General features: G+C 33.3%; 2 protein-coding genes across 2 annotated transcripts in view; one reads left to right on the forward strand and one right to left on the reverse strand.

Annotated features, from left to right (window-relative positions):
• The window catches only part of LOC117109714 (adhesion G-protein coupled receptor D1-like), an 8,811-nt gene extending 2,284 nt beyond the window's left edge, over window positions 1-6,527 (forward strand). The window contains exons 3-9 of the mRNA XM_033252101.1: window positions 409-506; window positions 1,149-1,260; window positions 1,556-1,779; window positions 2,013-2,079; window positions 3,581-3,660; window positions 4,106-4,268; window positions 4,481-6,527. Of these exons, the coding sequence (XP_033107992.1) occupies window positions 415-506; window positions 1,149-1,260; window positions 1,556-1,779; window positions 2,013-2,079; window positions 3,581-3,660; window positions 4,106-4,268; window positions 4,481-5,056 (1,314 nt within the window). The 5' untranslated portion in view covers window positions 409-414 and the 3' untranslated portion in view covers window positions 5,057-6,527. The remainder of the gene's footprint in view (window positions 1-408; window positions 507-1,148; window positions 1,261-1,555; window positions 1,780-2,012; window positions 2,080-3,580; window positions 3,661-4,105; window positions 4,269-4,480) is intronic.
• Window positions 6,528-6,625: 98 nt separating this feature from the next.
• On the reverse strand, window positions 6,626-14,317 carry LOC117109715 (NAD-dependent protein deacetylase sirtuin-7-like). The gene is made up of 10 exons (XM_033252102.1): window positions 14,096-14,317; window positions 13,734-13,871; window positions 13,261-13,365; window positions 12,386-12,456; window positions 11,468-11,540; window positions 10,695-10,793; window positions 10,184-10,420; window positions 9,771-9,851; window positions 9,437-9,543; window positions 6,626-9,009 (listed from the first exon to the last, which is right to left on the reverse strand). Exons 1-10 carry the CDS (start codon window positions 14,210-14,212, stop codon window positions 8,781-8,783), a joined length of 1,257 nt encoding a protein of 418 aa, XP_033107993.1. The 5' UTR covers window positions 14,213-14,317; the 3' UTR covers window positions 6,626-8,780.
• Between the last annotated feature and the right edge of the window lie 123 nt (window positions 14,318-14,440).

A 14,440-nucleotide genomic window follows, 5' to 3' on the forward strand; every position in this document is an offset into this window, starting at 1 on the left:
CTGTTATGATTGGTCAGTTATAAAGTTTGATTGACACTCCTGAAAGATCTATTAATCGGGTTTGATACCATTGACCATGACATTCTTTTGTTTAACTTAATTAATCATGGATTTTGGGGCCCGACCTATAATTTGTGTAGAAGCTATCTTAGCAATCGTAAACAATGCATTAAATTTTAAAAACTTTTGCTCTAAGTCACTTCCTATTACATGCGGAGTCCCCAGGTATCTGCTCTGACCCACCCCTCTTGTTGGTTATACATCAATGATATATATTCTTTTTTTTGGTATCATCTTTTAAATCTATCGATTCCTTTCGTATGCTGATGAGACCACACTCCTTTACACTGAAAATAATTTAAACTCCCTTTCCGGAGCTTCTAATATAAATGTTCGTTCTTTTTTTAGCTTGGTATGGATCCTCCGTTGAAGGCTGTTGGTTTAGCTGGTACTGCATCCAATATAGCTGTTTCGGCTGCTAGTATAATGGCATTGGTGAAGATGGCGTAAGAATTCATTTTCTTGCTCATGTTATTAAATTAGAGTAATGTTGTTGGCGCATCCATGTTTGTACATTGTAACTAGTTACAGAGAGGTTCTCTCAATAGATGGCGTTAAACATAATTCCTGGTGGAATTCAAATCACTCTGAGCATCGCCCTGTAATAGGCCATAGCGCAACATCATGAAAGAACCATATAAACAAACATAAATACAGCAACTTCAATGTAGTTCATTTTTCATTCTTTTCATTTTATCTTCACTCCCTAGGCCTACTCAAAGTGTATGAAACACTTGATTCATCATTTGATGTAAATCAGCATTATGCTTTTAACTAGGTTTACCACGGTCTGAAACATTAATGAGTAGTTTTAAAATAAAATTAAAGCTTCCAGTCGTTAAGTGACTTTTTAAGTTTTGATTTAAAGCTATGCTTTCTGCATACATTAAAACTCTAAAATTCAAATTTTGATATTTTTTTCCCACTTTTTCAAACAAGGGAGACGCAAATACATTGCTCACCAGTTAAACAGACGCATCTATTTGTATACGAGAGAAATGTTGGTAGCTTACTTGATCGTTTCAAATGAAATTGATTTTTAGCAAAAATGTTTTGGAATTATTTGTTCACAATATGTGCATTTTCAGAAAATTGAAGTCAATGCCTGAATCTAATATTGTTCGAAACGTCATCATCGCAGTTCAAGCCTCTAACGTAGCTTTGTTGGCGGAGACTAGCTTCGACAAGGTCAAAACCAGAGTAAGCATACTTTAATATTAATTATAATCATTTTTAATATCAGTGTATTTATCAGAAATTTTACAAGGTTTGTAGATAAACTTTATAAGGATAAGTACTTTCTGCCACCTAGAATCCGCCAATAGTACTACAATTTACCACTACGAAAAATACAATTTAAAAATCCGTTTTAATTCAAACTGTTGATCGATGTCTGCTGTGACTCTATTATTCTATCATTTTTTAATGTAATTATACTTGACACTTTTTAATTGGACATTTTATGTGATCAACGGTTTCAAATTTAATTTGCCAGGATGAACAAAATGCTTTAGCAATGGCATTACAATATGCTGTTGTACTAGTATTCCTGTGGCTATTTATATTGATAATAGACCTTTGTATAGACGTGTTTCGTCCGTCTTGGAACAAACGTCATCGCAAGTGTTGTTACCATGCTTTCGCTTGGACATTTCCATTGCTTATAGTTGCTTTAACATGTGGACCTCTTTGGGACGAGTACACGTCAAGCCAATACAGGTATGTATGCGTAGCTTATAGTTTCAGATCAGATTTAAAGGGCTGATATGTTTGCATTACTGATCCACACTATAGAGTTTTATGTTTACGGATACATGTAGTTTGCCCATGCTTGGGTGTGTTATGACCATCGTTGAGGTATACTTCCAAGATATATCATCATGCCCTTTTAATGGGTGTGACATGATAATCATTTTTAAATCACTAATAATGATGTCAATGAATTATTCCAGAAACTGGCCGAATCCTGAAAACGGCGCTATCTGGGGACTTATTATACCTATATGTGTATTTATATTGGTGAGTTTCCAGCACATTAATGTTTTTTTATCTCTTTTAAAATAATAAAAAAAAATTTTGCTTGTTTAATGAATAATATACGTAGGCCTATGTCTTGAAGTTTGTGAAAAACTATTTTGACCAATGAAAATCAATGTGTAGTGGAGTCTAGTACTATTACAGACTGAATGTTATATTGTTTAACCATAGAGCTCTATGGTTTAACTAACGTAAATTTGGAATTCGTCAGACTGATGTAGAGGGCTTCTTGGATTTTGTAACTGAAAACCAATACTGATCTATGATAATGAATCATGGACGGCGCTAGCGGGGGGTCCTAGTGGCAAAGGACCCCCTATCGGGGAATTTCCAGCGAGGTCGTCGGGGAAAACCAAATATCGAGTGCCGAAAGTAGAATTAAAGCATTCCTTCTGTTAAATTTTAGGAATTAAAAACTGTTTAGTGCGTGCAGTGAGCGGTGTTGTATACTATCGCGATCGTATGGGTTGCAGTTGGTGACCAATGCCGTAGCCAGCTATTGGACAGTTGGGACAGTCCCCACAATTTTTCTAATAGGTCTACAAAGATGGGTCCACATTTTAAAAATCGGTCCAGATCTCTCACATTTTGTGTAAAATGGGTCCAGATTTCCCATATTTTGCGCAATGCGTCAATTTTTAAGAAAATGGGTCCAGATTTTTCATTTTTGGCGTAAAATGGGACACCTTTCAAGAAAATTGGTCCACATTATTTGAATTTACACGTCACGTAAAGTGGGTCCACCCTGATTGTCTCACACTATTTGAGAATCTTGGCTACGGCACTGGTGGTGACGCTAGCACTTTCCCGACAGTTAGTATAACTCCCGACAGGGGGCTCTTAAATTGCATGGTTTTCTATCAAATTATCCTTTTTAAATAAAGAATCCCATAATTAACACTCATTTTTTTATGTTTTAATACAAAATTTCCCCGACAAATTATTTTTTCCCTGAGCGGGGGGCTAGGCTTTCACAACGAGGAGATGTGGCCCACCTTGTCGGGGAGCTTGGACCCCTCGTCGGGGAATTCCTGGGGCCGCCCCTGTATGAAATTAGTCTAGTTGATCCTGGATTTACGTTTGTTTGAATTATTCTTTACGTTTGTTTTATTATTTTGTTGTAGATATATGTTGGAGTTTTGTCAAATGAAAACAATGAAAATTTCCTTAATTCTTATTTGTAAATGGCACTACAGCCTACACAGCTAAATTTATACCGGTATTTTACATTAGTTTTAAGGTCATTTGTGACTGTATCTTTATCAAAGTATTTTTCTTTGTTCTCAGTGCTAAACACTTTTCCGCTTTTATAGTAATTAAGTCGTTAGTTTTGCATAAGTCTGTACCTGAAATAAATGAGTGAGTGCATGAATGAATGAAAAAATATTCCCTACTTTTATATACGAACGATGATTTTTTAAGAGGTGTTTATAAATTAAGATTTTTCAATAAAATAATAATATTTTATCGATTTCTATTACAGGGTGCTTTAATTGGTCTAATTGTTCTACTATGCTGTTCAATTACGTCCAAGAAAGATGGTGACGGAGATTCTCATCAAATGTAAGAATTTACTTTCTAATCTTAAAATTGACCTTTCATCTGCGTATCATTGGAGATTAATGTCTTTAAATGATCATTTTTATTTGCCTGTTAAGTGGTTTAATTAAATTTAGGTTTTCCAGATTTCAAGACAATAATTATTAACTTTTTCAATTTTCTTTAAGTTGTGAGGAACATGATTTTTATTTTTTTTTAAAATTATAATTAATTTATGTCGTATTGTGGCATTCCTTATTTCCTGTAGTTTTTATCAAACTTTTTAAAACTATTATTTTGTTGTTTATTGTCTTGTTAGCGTGTTAATTACATTTTACTTTTCTTTTGATTCACACTTTTAAATGAATGCATTTAATTGTTGTTTCATTGTTTATTTCATACCTCACTATTCGAAATGTCACCTGCTTAAGCGATGGATTTCTTTACAATTTAAATCGGTGTTTTTCAGGCTGAAATTGCTTATGTATGGGGGCCTAGTGTTACTTCTTGGTTCCCTATGGATCTTCGGTGTTATAGCACTCACGAATGTTGGGTTGCAGTATCTCTTTACGATGGCCAATGCCATGATGGGAGGAGTTATTCTGAAAGGTCTCATGATGCTTAGTAAGATGGTGAGTTTTAATTTTCATTTATAGAATGACGAGTAATGATGGGTTGGTTAGAGCGAGTAAGCGATCTTCCAGAATTCCGTGCGTTAAAAATAACCCATTAGCAAATTAAGAAGTTAATTAATTTGTTCTTTAACACAACAAATCACACAGCACAATAATGAATTGCAAAAGAAATAGTTTAATGTTCCATTCCTTTTGTTTCTTTTATTTAGAGCAGCGAAGAATCTTCAAAAGAGGTTGTTGATGTTAAAACTGAAGAAAGCAACATGGTCGTCAGCACTGTCAGCGCCACAAAGTCCAATGTAGAAGTAGTAGACACTTCAGTTGAACGTAATGCGTATTACGTTGATGGTAGAGTTGTTGAAACAGCATTCACTGGCCCGAGGGTAGTGCAGACTGGTTATGGTGGATATGGGGATGTGTACGGTGAAGACATCATCGTCAGAAGAGTAATTAAAAGAAGGGTTAATGATGACTATGCATATGCACCTAGAGAAGCAGTTTACTACGACGATACGTACGGCGGGAGAGATATCATGGAAAGAAGAGTTATTACAAGAAATGACCAATATGAATATCAACCTAGAGAAATAGCTTATTACGACGACAGCACGTATTCCGACAGAGATGTAGTTGAAACGACCGCCAGCGAACGTGTGGTAGAAAGACACGTATCACCAGAATTTAGAGACAGGTCGTCACGAAGCTATGTTACTGAGTACACAGATGTTTATGAAACTGTACCTACTGTAAGAAAATCAGAAAGAGTTTATGTGTCGTATCGATAAGATGGGGTAGATAACGTATGTATAATATCGGAGCGTAAATAAAATCACTTTAGAGATTGTCAGATTATTCAAATAAAAAGTAATAATAATAATAATAATTAATAATTATAACATTAACAATAATTGTAAATGAAAATATTATGTCAGCCTTATTACTACAAAATTTCTATGAAACACTTACCCCCGGTACTCAGCTCTATTCCTGGAAATGCTGAGCATTTAAAATTACGTTTACGTATACAAGTCACTTTATATTACCTGATTCTTCCCTCTTAGTCATCGGACCCTGTCCCACCGCATAACCTTCGCGCCCCCATTGACCCGATGTCAATAGGTACTCAGCCACTGGAGAGAGAGAGAGAGGGGAGCGGTGCAATACCAGAATATTTTGTATATACAGTATATTTCTTTAGATTTAATATGTTAATTCCAAACATACTTATTTAATTCCAAATTGTAATAGAGGTGGAAATTACTTTGAGCAGATACACTCATATATCAAATGATTTAGGCCTAGTATTTACTATAGCTTAAATATTATAAGGAAATCATTTTATATTCAATATATACTTATATATAATATTTAATATATCGCTAAAGAAGTGCCAAGCGTGCCCGAAATATTCGATATAATATAGTAGGCCCTACGTCTTATATGTCAACGTATCGTTTCTACTACTGATCGTGTTTATTGATTATCAGGTAAGACATACGTGGCATATACAGTACTTAATGTTATTATAAATATAATATATACATACGATATATTATACATTTATATCCATATTACTAAATATGCATATATATACATATATATATATATATATATGTATATATATTTATGTATATATATATATATGACGGTAGCCATCTAAAGCCTAGTAAACATCAAAATTATGTCCAGTTTCTTGAAAATTCACAAGGTAATATGGAGAATGCATTCTCATCGAACTAACTCTTGTTACCTATCTATATCGTGTGACTGAAACTTCGAACTGCATCAAATTGAATGAGATTCATATACGAATTATGTTGAGAAGAGTTTTTGAGAGGAAGTTTATTGTAGGGAGGCGTATATTTTTTGGCGTAAAAAGGATACGAATATACTCAATATAAACTTAATTTAATAAACTTAATTTTACTGTAAATGTGGAACTACAACATATAGTTACCGTCAAAATGTGTTACTGCGTGATCGTAAAGACTTACTGATCCCAACCAGGTTAGAAAAAATGTAATACTCCTGGCGTAAAACATTAATAGAATGTGTTGAGAATGACGTTGCTTCCATCAGATTTGTTTAGAGGGGCGTTTATTCAAGAAAGAAATAGTAGCCTCGGGGTGTTTATTCGAGGGAGGCGTTTATTTTAAATGAGGTCGAGGGGGCGTTTATTCGGATAAGTACGGTAAATGCGTTTTGACGCAATAGTCACGAATTATTTTCCCTTTGATTTTTTTTTATGATTGCAATATCATACTTTTTTATTGTGGTTGTTTTGAATATCAATATAATGTAATGAGTGTGATTTTTCTTTGTTGTATTTCCGATTAAAATAAATGGTGAAACTGTTCATTTTCGTTTAATTTAATATTTTCGAAAACAAAATCCAGAAACACCTTGATCTTATACCCTTAAAAACTATTCTGTAATAATAAATTTGAATATAAATAGAACTTAAATAAGAATAATACTGTCTGCTTATAATTAATCGTATAAATCAGTTTAAGATATACTGTACTGTCTGGGTATAATTTGTTATAATACATAACTTCAACTCTACTGACAATTTTTCCAACTTTTATTTTACTTTTAAAACAATATCAATTAATTTTGTGTTTATTATACTTACCTACTTAATGTCTATATCAGAATTGTTAATATTTCAAAACTCTATACTATTCGTATTTAAAAGCATCAAGTAAGTTAACTTCTAATACACATCATTAGAATACTACAAACATCCTACCTACCCACAAACAAATTTATAAATCTTTGCAAGAAATAGTACATAGATATCATGCATTTATTATTGCAAAATATTTTTAATTAAAAGCTTATAATTTAAACATACGAAGTTAGAAATTCAAACACTGTAATTTATTAAATTGTTTAAGTTTATTTCCTTGAGAAAAATATAGTGGTAAATTTATATCTTTAAATATGATGCAATGATATCCCATAATTCCTCTCTTTGAACTTTGAACTCTCAAAATAGATTTACTCTTAACTTACACGCGGGACGATAACTAAGTGTCTACAGCCCCCAGCAGGGGCAGTATAGACACAAAAAAACCCTGAAATATTCTTTACTCATCAGTAACATTGACACAATGTCTTTTTACGAAACACCAAGCCAATCGTTATGGTCTTCTTATCTCCATACTTAATCAAAGAATCATGAAACATTCTACTGCATTGTTGAGCCTCCCCTTTCGTGACATAACAACTGATGGGAATGATAAAATGATGTTGAAATGTTGAAAATTTAAAAATTATGTTGAAATGGGCGTGCACATAAATTTGGGAAGAAGTATCCTAACACATCCAATCTTTCTATATATTTTAACTTGAAATATAAAATTCAAATTATTTATTCCTTTTTTTTTCTTTAATTGTTTTCTATTAATTATCTTTATCTTCTAGATTGTTAAACTACTGTACTGTATTACAATCTTTATAAAATTTGATACATAAATCATCCAACTGTCTCTAATAAAGTTACAAAACATTTAGAAAGCTACATTTATCGTTAATTCAAAATTTAAGACATTTTAAGAATATTAATTTTTTTCAAAAGTTTTATTTTTCAATAATTCAATAGGTATAGTGTATTGCACCAAGCTACCACAGATTGAAAGATTTAAGATAAAAAAAAAATCATGCTAATTACCTGAGGCAAAATCTGTATGCTATTATTCATATTCATTCACTCTATTGTACACTATTGTATTTGATAATATTACACTGTGATTCTAAATAAATAATCCATTGCCTAGTAGCTACTTCTATCTATTTTATTCTTTTAATCTACTTTATATTATTTCTATTACCCAAGACGTTTCTGATGCAACTGATTAAATGATGAAGAGATAAAATCTTTGTTTTTAGAGTGCATAGTTAATCATGAGTACAGACACAAAAGACCTGATGTTTAAATCAACATTTCTGGCCTGTTGGAGGTTCCCCACACCAACTCCCTTCAATTTTACAAACCAGAAGTTATTTTGGTAGTCTATTACCCGATTCACATGACCGAAAAAATACAGGGATATCTGTCCCAGTATTTCTCTCCCAAGACTTGTCGCTTTCACGCAAGTAAAGCCGGGCATTCACTGCTCCTGATGTGATTCTGCGAAGAATGTAACATGACGACGCGCGCGCAACGGATCGTTTTTAATGACAAGACGTTGTGATTGACACCAAAAATTTGCAGACAGCGTCACGTCGTCTAGCGCTCTCAGAGTGGAGTTGGATTTGTCGTATGACAGTCGTACAACGGTCCTACGGTGCAGTGAGTGAAAACCTTGCTAAAAATTGAGAAATGTTTGCACCCTTCTTTCTCCTTTCTTATCTTTTCTTCTCTTTTTTTGAGGGATCCCTAGCTTCCCTCCACCAGATCAACCTCTATAGATCATTATTATGCTTTGGCAGATCAGTTTCTAAATATTAGTATTATATAACAAATATTATTTGTACTGTATTTGGACAAAAAGAGTTAAAATTTTAAATTTCTGATTTTACAGTTCTTTCAACTCTTCTTCTCTTTCTGATCACACTTTTTCGCCTGCACCCTTTCCCAAACCACCCTGGATTATCATTTGTTACTCCAGCTTTGTTTTCTGTCTCCAAATCTGATGCTTCTTCCTTCTTTATTTTGAGTACTTTAGTAGTGAAGGTATTTGTTTCTTTGGGTCGCAAGGCAGTGGCAACTTGGAAGATGGGGTCATTTACTCTGTAATGCAAAAGAAAATATCAATATTTAGGTAAACAGCATGATTTTTGATTGGTAGAAGTTACTGTAAATAAGCTACAGTTGTATCAAATTTATGACTTAGGATAAACATATAAAGCTTGGTTTCCTTAAAATCGCTACACTGTCGCTACAGTGCTTTCAGTACAATCGTTGTACTGTGTAGCGTGTAGCAGTCCCTGATGCAATCGGGAAGGCTACCTGATTTGACCGACCAATCAGCATCACTGAAAGCTGCCAGCGATGTAATGATTGTATGGAAACCAAGTTTTAACCCAATTATTGAAAAATCATGTGTGCAAGTGGACTGGCTTTCATTCACAATTATATTCATACTGTAATTCCTTTGTTATAATTGAAGACTGATTTTATTTATCTATTTCATTTTATTATTTACTGAATTATTCACCTTTTATATTCTTGTACCTCAAGACTAAGCTTCTTCATCACAATCTTCATAACATCATCACATTTTGCATTGATTTTTAGTTCAGCTTTGTAATCTTTTGGAGTCCACTAAATATAAACAAAGATAAATAAGTTACTGTAGTACAGAAGAATACAATGTGTTGTATAATATCTACTTTCCCATTGTTCAATCCATCAATTTACTTTATCTATTTTTGCTCTGTTAAAAATCAAATATTTTAGTTAGCCTTTTTAAGAATGTTTTTTTTTTCCAAAGACCTCTTAACAAGTAGTTTTTACTATAGTATGACGTTTCTTATGTTAAATGTTCTTACCTGAAGGTTCACAATATAAATCTTTGTTTTGTTCTGCACACCACGATTTGTAGTCCAAAGACATGGGTACTTTTTCAAAACCTAACACAGAAATTAAAAAGTGTCAATAATTCAAGTTATATCTTTGTATCAACAACTAGTAAGTAAAGTGTGCACTTTAAACAACCCAGTACATCCCGAGTAGGGGGTTACCCTGGTGTTACCCTGGTGTACTGGTACATTAAGTTCCCCGTTGTTAAATGGATATGCCACGTAGGACAGTGATTAAGTTCACTTATTGGCATATCCTTGGCGCTCGTGCCCAAAGAAATGAAATGAAATGAAAGTGCCCAAGTACAACAGCAAAATTCACATTGAGGAGCCGAGCCACTACTGCTGTGCCTTCCACTTCAACAAAATTATAGTAACTATACCTTTAAACTAGATCCCATGCAAACTATCATGTCTGCTTTGTCCGCTGCTTCTATTGCCCCTTGCCAGTTCAAAGGCCATTCCAGTGTCCCCTTCTCTCCAAAATGGACGATGGTATCATGCAGTGGGGACAAACACTTTGTACACTGCCTCCCTGTTTTGTGTCTTCGAAATGATGTTCTTTCCGTCACATCAAAAAGGCGGATGTATTCTTGTTCCTGGTCGCATTCGGGACAAACCTGTAAAAATTATTAATTAATAAATTTGATTGGAAATAACATAATATTACAAGAATATTAGCTCACAAATTATTACACTCTTAATAATACAAGTGGATTTTAAGGATGGAAAAGTGGGTTAATAAGGATGGGTGGAGGGCTATGAAATTAGCTTTAGACTGGGTGGAAAACTTCAAGGGTGGGTGGCCCCGCCCATCATAATTACATCCTTGGATTTGATAATTGCCTCAAATATAGTTTGTTTCTTTGTTGTATTATATTTTAAACTTCAAACCTCGATGTACATGTTTCCATGAAGTTCAGAGAGTTGATCTCTTTGAATACCACTCCTACGATGCAAGCCATCACAGTTCTGGGAGACAACATGCTGAACCTGGAAATATAAAAAAAAAACAATAGCAACAACACTGAAGAGCTGCAGTTTCTTGGTTGAGGTTATTGGTTCAAATACTGACCAATAAAGTTTCATGTCACTGCCCAGAGTATCAAATCTTCTTTGACAAACACATTGTAATCCCATATATAGTCATGATGCACCATGATGTGATGTCATCATGACCATATTTAGGCATATCACATGTTTTTTTATCAAATAAAATTTGATAGTCTGGACAGGACTTAAGACATCCTTATTTAAAAAATATATCAAGTTGCTGGGGTTTCGTGGTTGAGGTGCTCACCTATCAAACCCATAGGTTATTGGTTCAATCATTGACCAATAAAGCTTCATGTCACTGCCTAGATTTAATCATATTTTCTTTGAAAAAAATTGTTGCATGCCCATAATATAGTCATGATGTGCCTATATATGGTCATGATGTGATGTCATCATGACCATATTTAGGCATGTCACATGATTTTTTCAAATAAATTTGATAGTCTGGACACGACTTAAGACATCCTTAGTTTACAAATATTTAACAAAAAGCTGTTCTTGAATCTACAATTTCAGGAGAGCGCTTAAGGTCTGATTATGTTATACTTTATATGAAACACACTTCTTCCAATCCAATTTTTCAAACTATGTTCACAGATGTTAATACTTACAATTTTCTCACGACACAGTTTTGCTAAGCTCATGTGGGTAAATGTCGGGTCAGCATCAGTCAACGACCTTGACCTGTTAAAAATTTAATTAGTTTAATTATTATTAAATCATTCTTTATTCAGCATATAAAAAATGTACAAACATTTCAGGTCACGTTCTGCGCAAGCAGACATTGCAGGAAAAATGACAACATTCACAAGTTACAATACACGAAAACAGCAATTCAATATAAAAGCTAAGATTAGTTTAAAATCGGCTTACAAAGAGGCATGTTTTCAAAATTTATGTTTTTAAAATTGAGCAGTTTTCCCAAGCAGGGTTGTATCTTGCATTCCAGATGGTTTATCTGGAAATTAGTGCTATTTCTGCTATTTTTCGTTTCGTCAATTGTACATTCCTTCTACTTTTGATTATATCACGTAACCTTCTGTCATTGTCTGGGGTTATTAGTCCCCTACTTCCCACTTCATGGCAGATTAATTTACATTTCATACCTCTTCTATTTATATCATCTACAAGGTGTTTATATTTTTCCATTTTTCACTTATGAGCTTTGTCAATGTTCATTTCAAAATTGGTATGAGTTTAAGTAACATTAGCATTTTCGCTGGTTATTTTTAAGGCAAATGTTCCACTAGAGCAAATAGAAACATGCATGACCTAAATAATTAAAAAAGGAAGTGACTCTCTGTGGACAGCAAGTTTTCAAGCTATGGGAACCCTATATTTTCACCACTATTTGCATATTTTAGCTAATTTGCATATGTTCCTAAAATGTGACCAAGGTGTTATTTGTGGAATTTCATCCTCTCATCATAATGAATTAGATTATAAACAAAAAACCTTTGTTTGTAATTTGTTTGAATCTCAGCTACTTTTTCAGCATGATTGTTTAGACTATAAAAAAGCTTACTTACTTAACAATTTGACCTTTTTGAAGTAAGGTCCACACTCCATTTGGACCCCTATAATCTGGTATAGAAGCTGCCTAAAATGTAAATAAAATATTACAACCAAATAAATAAACTAAAGTAACATGACTGACACAATAGCTTCACTAATTGAACATATACTCAATGCAACAATACAGCATTTTAAGTAAATGCAATAACACAAAATAACCAATTGAAAATGTTGTATTTTCATTGATCATATACTGTGAATATACATCTATTTGTGCACTTGGCTTAATAATAATAATAATTTAGATTTATATAACGCCTTACACTAATAGCTCCAAAGCATTTAACAATGATTATATGATAGCATAATTAGGCATATCATTACTACTTGCTTACATGTATCTATTATTTATTTTAATTAAGTTTTTTTCTTTGAATTTACATATGCCAGGGAATATGCCCAAGGGATTAGATGTTGGCACACACGGTGTATGACCTCAATCTCATGGAAAACAATGAAAAGCTTCTGTGAAAGTCTACCCATCTCCGTTACCTTTTCTAAACAAAGCGTTATTAATTAAAAAATAATATATTATCAATGGTTATTGGCCAGACTGTAAAGTATGGAAATATATCCTCTGCGAAAAAATTTGGCCTAGGATTCTGCGCACTTTGGAAAAAAATCAGAGCCGATTTCTACGCAGATATTGCCAAAAATTAGCTTTTGAACTAATCTTAATATAACATAAACAATGTATTATGCAGTAATTACTATTCTGCACACCTACTTTCCTACCGACCGACAAATTTGAGCTGATTTTTTAGGTTATTATCCGCGCAATTAAAAAACTTTACAGTATGGGTTATGAATAAGAAAAAAATGCACGTACTGTGCTTATACCGGCTCCAGTGTAGACAACACAGTACTTCGATGATTGCATAGCTCTGGCAAGTTCTTCAGTTTTTGCTACAACCTCTTCGGGAGAATCTTCTCTCTTTATAAGAAAAAAATAATATTTTTACTTATATTATATATATGTCTATAAATGTATATATTTTTTAATATTTATTTTTGATTTTTTTTTTTTTTATTAGTTGGTGTTTGGTTGGATTGTTAACAATAATGTGGACCTTAAAATTTTACAAACACAGTATAAAATAACATTAATTATCATTTCAATCAGGAATGAAATTGGTTTTCCTCTTTCTTCTAGTGCTAAAAACACAATTTTCTAAATAATAAAAACATACCATATTAAATTCTTCTGAAATACAAAACCATCATTCATTAAAATTAATAATAATATTCACTAGTTACAAAAAGTTCCCATATCAAATTAAAATAACATATTGCACTCTGTACCTCCTGTTTTTTCAACTTGGCTAAATTCCTTCGAAGGACTCTCTTTTCCAATTCTTTTACAATAACATCATTTTCTTTGAGGAACTTCACTTCAGATTTTGACCTCTGTGAGCTTTTTTTCTTCATTATTTGCATAACCTAAATTTGAAAAAAAAAAAGTTAATTAGAAAATTTGAGAACTACAACAAATTCCGCAAAAATGCTAGGTCCATTTAAGCAGCCGAGATGAATAGGCCTAGGCCTAGCTCTAGTCTATGCCTGGCCCTAGCCCCAGCCCAGCCCGACCTAGGCCTAAGAGGCCTACTACTCTGTCAATAGCCCAGGCCTACTACTGTACTACTAGGTCAGAGCCTGAGGCCTACCTGTTTTTCTTTTAGCTTAGATTCCGTCTTCCCTTTAACCCATGACTTTTTAGCATTCTCTGCTGATTTTCGTCGAGGTGGCCTACTGGAAGCAGGTTTCGGTTCTGTTGCGGACATATTATTACTTCATGAATACAGAAAAGTGGTACTCCTACAAAAATGTAAACACAAACATTTGGGAAAATAGGCTCCTTTCTGCTGTAAATGGCCAAAATGTACATATTTCTGATAATGTATGTTCTGCTTGTAAGTCTAGAAGCACAACTTGAGGGCGCTAGTGTTTTTTTTTTGGCTTCCAGCTTCCAGTCGTCATGAAACTTTTTTTTTTAAGTTTAAGATACTGTA

The sequence above is a fragment of the Anneissia japonica genome, unplaced genomic scaffold, assembly GCF_011630105.1.
Source record: "Anneissia japonica isolate Jap-2015-1 unplaced genomic scaffold, ASM1163010v1 scaffold3782_len1007564_cov172, whole genome shotgun sequence".
NCBI lineage: Eukaryota > Metazoa > Echinodermata > Crinoidea > Comatulida > Comatulidae > Anneissia > Anneissia japonica.

Bases quoted from the DNA above. Each gene is read 5' to 3' on its own strand.
- LOC117109715 (XM_033252102.1), bottom strand. From the start codon at position 14,212: ATGTCCGCAACAGAACCGAAACCTGCTTCCAGTAGGCCACCTCGACGA. The intron at 12,457-13,260 runs GTACGTGCATTT...TTTACATTTTAG, and splicing joins CTGGAGCCGGTATAAGCACA to GCAGCTTCTATACCAGATTA. The intron at 9,852-10,183 runs GTATAGTTACTA...TTTCTGTGTTAG, and splicing joins GCATGGGATCTAGTTTAAAG to GTTTTGAAAAAGTACCCATG.